The following is an 8939-nucleotide window of genomic DNA, read 5'->3' as shown; positions in this document are numbered from 1 at the left end:
GTCAATAAGGAGGGGCAGTATTTGTAGGGTTTCTTTTGAACAACTTTGTTCTCTGGGACCACCGGCTATCAAGTCAGCATGCCACGCCTACTACTGTCGAGCAAGAGGGTAAGATCAACCAGTTTAGGGCCAATTTGATAATCGAGGGAGAGAATGTGTATTAACTATTAATGTACAAAGTTAGAAAAACAAATATGTTACATGAGTATTTCCTTAAAAAATATAATTCGAGCAGTAGTAAATAACAAATGGCGAAGCTAAGCCGAGCAGGTGGCTAGTATCATTTTGACTACACTCGGTTGCACTTTTCATTGGGTTCATATGCCGCCCCTCACGATAATGCATGCTTTGTGGACAGCATCTAAATGGACCAAGGATCTCCGCTGCAATAAAAAAAGGCGTTGTGCTTTCTCCACAAATAACTCTCATATGCATTGTTCATTGTAAACGTTTCCACAAATCTTTGAGTTTCATACAAATAAATACATCATGAACATATAAATTGTGCGTCTTGAACGTTTTCACACGCTATTTACAACTGTCCTTTTTTGAACTAGAGTTTTCTTCCATAGATCATTAAGAAACTTGAGCATATTCGGTTACACAAAAGAAAAGTGCTGCCTCGATCGACAGTGGATGCATGCATGCATGGGAGAGCAACGGGAACACATCCGTCGTTGCTTCTCCTACCATATGCATGCATGTGCACAATATATTTAAATTATTCACTAGCTATCCACTCATGCAGGCGCATATTTCCTACGCGACTCATACATGGGTATTAATTAATTACGACGATTTTGATCAACTGAAACTTGGCCGGTGTGGATCAATATTCCGGTTGGTAGGTTTTGCCGATCTTGAAATCGGTGGAGAAGACCTCGTCGAAGACGTTCTTCATGCCATTCTTGGACAAGAAGCGGAAGTTGAAGGGGCCAACCAGCGGCTTGGAGCACGAGACCTCCCACACGTCGCCCTTCTTGGTCAAGGGCTGCCACTCCTCTGAGCCGTGCTGCCGGAGCTCCACCTCTGACAGGCTGTCGTTTGGCCTTGTGTAGTCGATCTTCAGCGCCAGCTTCTTTTTGTCGGACCCCTTCTGCACCGTCAACTTCACTTTCACGGCCATCGCGCCGGCGAACAGCGCCGCCAGCACCACCACCGTGAGCATCCTCGAGGAGGAGGCCATCTTCTCGGTTGATCCAAGAGATTTGATTGCTGTTATGTGTATGTAGCTGGTGGTGCGAGCTGTGTCTGTGTGGATTCTAATGGATGAACTGCCTGGTATTTATGGGCGGAAGAGAGCGCGCGACCAGCGGCGCTCCGGCGATCTCGCTGGCTGGCTGTGGCCGGGCTTGTCCGCTGATGCGTATGCGGCCCGGCGCCACCATCGGAGGAATGAAATTCAGAAGCCGTGCATGCTTAGTTGGGCCAAATCGGTCCAACTAATATGACAAGACACTATGACAAGGTCCTCTGATTCTAAATACTCGCGTACTAATAATCAACACTACTTTGTAAATTCTTCATTTCTAAATATGAAACAAAATTTGGAACACGGCTATGAACATGCGAACATATATAACCAGATAAATAGAGCAAGTACCACGCAACAATTCAACACAAAAGACTATATCTTGCTTATTGCGACTTGCGAGTGATAGAATGCGCTCGCCTACAGACCTCCCACAAGTCAGTTGGCCCAACAAGTTTTTTTTGAGGGGTAGTTGGCCCAACAAGTGCTTTTCCTTTTCACCCACGCTCTCCTCGCTGTAGTGTGCTGGGTTTTTTTCCTCTTCATGCGAGCCTTCTCACAGGTCTTGTATGTCGGTTTTCTTTTTCTTTTTCTTTATATTTCTTGTTATCCGTTTAATTTTCTATCTTTTTCAATTTCCCTTCTTATCTTTTTTCAATTTATTTATTCGTTCTTTTTATTATATTTCTCATATCATTTTTTTTCCTTCTTCCTTTTCATTTATTTTTTCCTTTACATTTCGATCATGTATTTCTTATTAATTTGTCATATTTTAGTTTTTCAGCTTATAATATATTGTTCAATAATAACATAAAAAGTATACAGTCAACTTTGTTTTAAAACATAATGTATTTTAAGAATTTTCATCATGTACTTCAGAAATGTTCATCGTGTATTTAAAAAATAATTATGATGTATTAAAAAAACCTCCACCATGTAATTTCATTAAAAATCTCCCGCCTATTAAAAATGTTCAAAGTTTACTGCAAGAAAGAGTTAGATTGTATTTCAAAATATTTACCATCTAATGTTCATAGTCATACTAAAATGTTTGATGTGTATTTGAAAAAGTTTGGGGTGTATTTCAAAGATGTCCATCACGAATTTAAAAATTTTCATCATGTAATTCAAAAATTCCTTGTGTATCTCATAAAGTTCATCATGCATTTAGAAAATGTCCAGATTCTATTAAAAATGGTTGTCGCCTATTTTGAAAATGATGTATCTTAAAAATTAGTCATTGTATATTCTAAAATGTTTTTCTTGGATTTAAAAAAATTATTGTGTATTTTTGAGGATTTCATTATAGAGCATTATTTTTCAATATGGGCCACTCTTTAAATTGCACCAACAATATTTAAAAGTATGTGACCACATATTAAATACATGAATAAAATGTAAAAACTCAAAATACTTAAAATATTTCATATAAAAAATTTGAAAACAAAAATATGAAAATAAAACCCAAAAGGGCAAAAAAAAAAAGGCGTGTCTCGCCTGTGCTTTGAGAGACAGCCGCCTCATACTAGTGAGCACGATCAATATGCAGCGCTACAGGGAAGTCTGACTGAGTGCTCACTAAGAGCTAGGCATAGACGCGCACACGAGGTACGGATCCTGCTTGGCGCGTAGGTCGCCAAGTAACAACCAAATTCTTTTGAGACAAACATGGCGACCAAATTTGTACCCCCAGCTCCCTACTACGTACACTTGGGCTGGCCCAAATGGCTATTACCCGTTTTTGGAAGGTCCTGGAACCTTCCCCGACCAGTTTGATTTCTTGTTCTTTCTTTATATTTTTTGTGCTTTCTTTATTTATTTTGTTTCCTTTCGTTTTTATTGTATTCATGTTCCTTTTTTTCATTTTTCATTTTCATTTTTCCTTTCTTCCTTTCTTTTCCACATCATTTCGCGAACTTCTATCAAATTCATGAACATTTTTGGATATCTCAAATATTCTCTGAGATCATGAACATTTTTCGAATTTGCAAAGATTTTTGTTGAAATCATGAATATTTTTTGCAATCATTAAATTTCTTTACAAATTCATGAGCATTTTTTAGATCATGATCATTTTGCGAACTCACGAAGATTTTTCTAATCAGTGTACATTTTTTGATCCACAAATGTCGTTTAAAATATGGGAACATTTTTTGGTTTTCATAAATTTTATGGACATATTTTGAATTTTATAGCACTATTTGAAAAGGTTAATAGTTTTTCAAAAATTGAGTACATTATTTTATTTCCCAAACATTCTTTTCAGAAAATGAACATTTTTTAATGTGCCAATATTTGGTCAATCCGTAAAAAAATTTGAATTAGTGAACAATTTATGATTTCCCAACATTTCCAAATAGTGAACATTTTACAATAATAAATGAGCAAGAAAAAACATATATTATTGTGGGGGGGGGGGGGGGGATAAAACATGTGTGATAGAAATGTATGAATCAGAGACAAAGAAACGAAAGCGAGCTGGTTAAAAAGCAGCAAGCGAGCGAGAATTGTGCCAGCCCAAGTAGTGATGTCAGACTCCCCCACCCTGTGAATTCCATCGTTTTTCGCCTCGCATGTCGCATATCCTGCAAGGCAAATCCGGTTTGAGTCAAATAGGCTCCCTTCTGCACAGACGAGCTAGGCAATCACTTCTGGTTGGCCGACCCATATAGCTAGCGTACACGATAAAGTTTATGTAGGATTTTCAACTGTTTTAGGAACCTTCTAGATTGTTCTAGTCTGTTTTTCTTTACCCTTTTCATTTTCTATTTTATTTGTTTCAAAAATGTTTGAATTTTGAAAAACATTCAGATTTTTTAAAAAGATCATAATCATCAAAAAGTGTAAGCGTATCCAAAAAATGTTCCCATGAAAAAAATGCTTGGGAATGTTATAAACAAGGTCAAATTAAAAAAGTTTACAATATTTGATATATCTTCATGTTTAATAATGTTCATACTTCTCATGAAATGTTCCTCAAATGTTTTACAAAATTATATTTTTCGAATAATATCAACAAAGTTGATAAGTTGGTTGCAATTTTTACAAAAAAACATGCAGATTTTAAGAAAATGTCCAGGTTTTTATAAAAGTAAGTTTACAAAACATTTTTAAAATGCACGTTTTTAGAAAAGTTCTCAATAGTTTTAGAAAATTTTCATTTTTTTAAATCACAGACTTTATGGGAAGCGAAATATAAAAACGATTGAAAAAACCCGCAGAAAATAAAAATCAGACGCTATAGGCCTTGTCATCGCTACAGTGGTCGGCTCGCTGTAGCACTTCGTAAATGCGCCTGCTCGGCCTGTGACACCCCCTATGCGTTTTGCGTCCCACCTACAGGGCTATTTCTGGCACAATGCGAGACCTATCGTCGCCTCCTCTATGGACTGGTCCATCTAAACGGTTTGGGAAGGTTCTGATATACCGATTTGGGTCGGTTTTAGCGTCTTCCATGCAATTGTTTTTCTTGTTCCATTTTTCTGTGTTCTTTTCAATGACCTTCTTCGGGTTTTCTCTTTCTCTTTTCCCTCTCCTTTTTTCCAAAATTTGTCAATCATTTTCAATACACCTTATCCATTTTTAGTATACATGTCTAACATTTTTTTGGTACACGTTCAACATTTATCAAAGACATGATGATCATTTTTTATATGCATATTTGAACATTTTTTCCAATCAATGTTAAACTCTTTTAGATATGTATTGAACATTTTTTTGAACTGTATAGTTTATTTAAAACTGCGTGAATATTTTCTATATTACACAAACATTTACTTCAATCAACACGAACTAATTATTGAAAAAGTGTGACCATTTTTCTTAAGGTCACGAACATTTTTTTGAATGGTATGAAATGTTTTTTCAAAATTATATGAACATTGTTTTACATTGAATTATTTAAAATGATATTTTTGTAATATCCGAACATTTTTTCTGCATGGTGCAGAACTGCATTTAAGATTGCAGGAGCTCTTTTGGACATTGTTTTAATAATATTTCAAAATTTCATGTAATTTATTTTGAAGCACACAAAGATTGTTTAAATGTTATTATTTTTTTAATGCTATCAATATTTTCTAAAGTTGTGCCGACATTTTTTTACACCACGTGAACATTTTAAAAATGTGCGATGAACAATTCTAAAAGTTTAAGTAAATTAGTTATAAAATATTTATATTTTGCCATAATAAATCAAAAGTAAAAAAGGGAAATATGAAAAATAAGTGGAAAAACAAAACAAGTGAAAGGTTTAATGTTAATAACAACTAACGGGCCGCCCCCCTACAACCTCGCATAGATGCGAAACGGACGCCACCCTCGCAGCGGGACGAGACATATTGCTTCCCCGATTGAAACCCAACACATGTGTGCTTTTTGTTTGGGCTGGCCAGTATGAATATATACAAGGGCACTGATAGGCGCCGGCGCACCAGCCGAACGGTTGGGCCGGTCAAGCCCCAGCCACCCGATACATACTTTTTCAACCGTTTGATTGCTTTGTTTGAAAAGTCAAACACGCACACGAAAACAAGAAAAAAAAAAGGCAGCGTGCGCACATGCCAGATCCCGTGCGCTCGCCGACGGCCCGCACTTGTCCTCGTCTTCCCAAGGTTGCTTGCCACCCTCGCCACCGCGCCCGTCACCCGCGCTTGCCTGCCGCTCGACCGTCGCTCGTGCGCGACACTTGCCTCAGCTGCCTCTGCTCGCATGGTTGCAACTCGAATATAGGAGGGTTGAAGCAAAAAGACTTGCCGGTTCCAGCAAAAATAATGATGGTTCCACCAAAAATCTCAGCAGTAGAAAAACTTCAGGAGTCGTTTGTAGCAAATAAAATTAGCTAGTTCCACCAAAAAGAAACGATGGTTTGAACAAAAAAGCATGCCGCTTCAAACAATTGTTTGCTGGTTCCAGCAAATTACATGACGTCGTGATGTGTCATGTAAATGGATGTAGCAATTGAGAACATTGGTTGTAGCAAAAACTCAAACGGTGGTAGCAAAAAAAGTGATGCACTCGTTCCATCAATAAAACATGGTAGCAACAAAATTGATTGGTTCCAGCAAAAAACAAAGATGGTGGTAGCAAAAATGTACACTGGTTGTACCAAAAGCAAATGACATGGTTGCAAAAATTTGTGTTGGTTCCATAAAAAAAACGAACACAATGGTAGCAAAATAATTGATTGGTTCCAGCAAAAACTGAAGATGGTGGTAGCAAAATTGTACACTCGTTGTACCAAAAAGCAAATGACATGGCAGCAAAATTTTGGATTGGTTCCATCAAAAAGAAAACATGGTGGTAGCAAAATGGGACGCTGGTTCCAGCAAAAAATATGGTCGTCGCCATCCTCACCGGTCGTTGTTCGCTATCGCAGCAAAATGGGATGCCGGTTCCAGCAAAACAGAGAGCTGGTTCCAGCATTTTTGCCGGTCGGTTGCAGCACATGTCGTCGCCGTGGACGTCGCCGGGCGTAGCAGGGACAGTCACCGGTTCCAGCATCCTCGCCGGGTGGCCTCGTCATCTCCAACACACGGTTGCAGCACATGGTATGCAGCCCCCAAAACGCCGGCCGGCGTGGTCGTAGCTTTGGCCGTAGGTGCGCGGTGCGGCTCGGCCTGTTGTAGTATCGCTGGCCGCCGTCTCCAGCAACCGTGGATGTCCTTCCCCACGGTAGCCGCTCGCCCCGGCTCCCGTAGCAGCACCTCCGCCTCCCTTCCTTCAGAACGGTGTGATCCGCAGCCACTAGAGCAGTGGATTTGGTTGCGTTAGAGATCAACGGAGGAGCAGGATTAGGTGAGGAGTGGATATTGGAGAGGAAATCCAGAGAAAGGGGATCCACGCTACTGTTATTTTGGGGAGAAAGAGTGATAGAGGAAGGATGCGTAGATGGAAATGAGGTGAAATGAGTGGTGGAGCTCATAGGTGAAGAGATAAGGCACGACACAGGCGGTGGATGGGGCCCGTGACGTGTGGAGGAGAAAAGAACGAGTAGCTGCGCGAGAGAGCGGTGTGACCGGCCGAAGATTCGGCCGGCACGCCGATTTTAAACGTTTCCCTATATACAATGAGTTGAGCGGACTATGTGTGCAAGGGTCATGTTGTAACGTTAGAACTCAGATGATTAGGTTCCATGTGCCGAAACCAACCCATCGGGTTTAAGTCTTAGACTTGCACTGATGGTGGCATTTTTCTGAATTTATTTTAGGCCTTCCGGCGATGTGTGTGCAGTGGGAAGAGACATTCCCGTCAGCTACGAAGGTGTCTGTGGCAACTTTGTCAATCTCAAGATGTTGTGCAGGCTAAGTATCTCGATGGTGCTCATAGGGGTAATGTGTGCATCTATGCGTTCACAGGGTTGAGTATATATGCGTGAATACAGGGGACTGGCAGGTTGCCCCACCACCGGGCAGCATAGTGACTGGTAGGTTGTCCCCCATTAGTGTCGACCATTGTCGAGGACTACCAGTTCCACCTTATTTTCCATCTAGTGCAACCAAGTACCTCAAATACATACTACACATGCAACACAAAAGTTACATAGTACTAAATAGGTAACCTAGCCTACTTCTACTCAACATCGAAGATGTAGACGATCTTCGTGTCGACGATACCGGATGGACCTGCCTCTTGGTGGATGGCCGCTCCCGCAGCTCCAGGTCCTTGTTGGACTCCATGTTCGTGGAGAGTGCATCCTGTAGCGAACGTGCTATGCAACAAAAATTTGATGCTAGATGATCAAACCCAGGAACACTATGAAGATGGAGGGTAACGATCAGGCTCACCGACGGTATAGGGTAGCGGAAGCAGTGACGAGTCGGTGTAGCATGACGATCCCGCCGATTCCCGCAACTAGGTTTTACCCTTCCAGCCGTGAGAATTGTTCTCTGAGACGAGCGTCGAAATAGATGAAGTAGTAGTCCGGCAGAGCTTCGGCGTCCAAGAAGAAGAACAGTGAGAAAAATAGAGAGAGAAAGGCTAGCAGCGCTTCTCGTCTAATTAGGTCTAATTCTCTTAGACAAATTAGACCGAGATTAGAGCCCGTCTAGGTAGGAGCCTAAACACTTAGGCCAGTTAGACCGGGAGAGCATGGAGCTATGCGGGAGAGAGGCCCCTTTGGATTTGATGTGACTCAAGAGGGAGGCCTCCCCACATATATATAGGTGGAGGAAGAGGAGGGGCGCCCAAAGGAGGGGGAATCCTTCTCCTCTTCCACCTGGAAGAGGGAAGGATTCCCTCCTATACCAATTCGGCCTAGGGCCCTGCCATAGCCCTGTGGCACCGCTTGTTGGCCCCATGGGGCCCACTAGGGGCCGTCTCATGACGGTCCTTCATAAGTTTCTTCCATAACTAAAATCCCAGATTTTTCAGATGTCTCTGGAACACATTCTGATGACCTCGAAAACTTTCCGTATATAGATTCGGACTGTCCGAAATCATGTTATACATTTTCAAAATTCCCACGACCCTTCTAGAACCATCTGAAACACTTTCAAAACTATCTAAAATTCTTTCGGTGCTCCTTTAACTCATTTCTCCAGTAACAAGGACTAGAACCCTTAAGCGTGTGACCCTACAGGTTCAAAAATATGCGAACATGTCCTGGAACCACTTCCAGACAATAGTTAACAACGGAATCTAGAACCCTTATTAACTCCCGCATATTCACAAAGTTCTTGAGCAAACC

General features: G+C 40.9%; 1 protein-coding gene and 1 long non-coding RNA gene across 2 annotated transcripts; both read right to left on the bottom strand.

The window, feature by feature from the left end:
* Positions 1 to 451: 451 nt before the first annotated feature.
* LOC109763305 (pollen allergen Dac g 3-like) lies at positions 452 to 1335 on the bottom strand. Its single transcript, XM_020322147.4, has one exon. It carries the CDS (start codon positions 1184 to 1186, stop codon positions 830 to 832), a length of 357 nt encoding a protein of 118 aa, XP_020177736.1. The 5' UTR covers positions 1187 to 1335; the 3' UTR covers positions 452 to 829.
* A 2224-nt stretch (positions 1336 to 3559) lies between these two features.
* Positions 3560 to 7247, bottom strand: LOC120963159 (uncharacterized). Its single transcript, XR_005755220.3, has 2 exons — positions 6608 to 7247; positions 3560 to 3837 (listed from the first exon to the last, which is right to left on the bottom strand). It is a non-coding gene; the product is annotated as an uncharacterized lncRNA (long non-coding RNA).
* Between the last annotated feature and the right edge of the window lie 1692 nt (positions 7248 to 8939).

This window comes from Aegilops tauschii, chromosome 4 (genome assembly GCF_002575655.3).
Source record: "Aegilops tauschii subsp. strangulata cultivar AL8/78 chromosome 4, Aet v6.0, whole genome shotgun sequence".
Lineage (NCBI taxonomy): Eukaryota > Viridiplantae > Streptophyta > Magnoliopsida > Poales > Poaceae > Aegilops > Aegilops tauschii.
Note: the sequence above shows the minus strand (reverse complement) of the source record. Positions and strands in the feature narration are given on the sequence as shown.

Bases quoted from the DNA above. Each gene is read 5' to 3' on its own strand.
- LOC109763305 (XM_020322147.4), bottom strand. From the start codon at position 1,186: ATGGCCTCCTCCTCGAGGATGCTCACGGTGGTGGTGCTGGCGGCGCTG.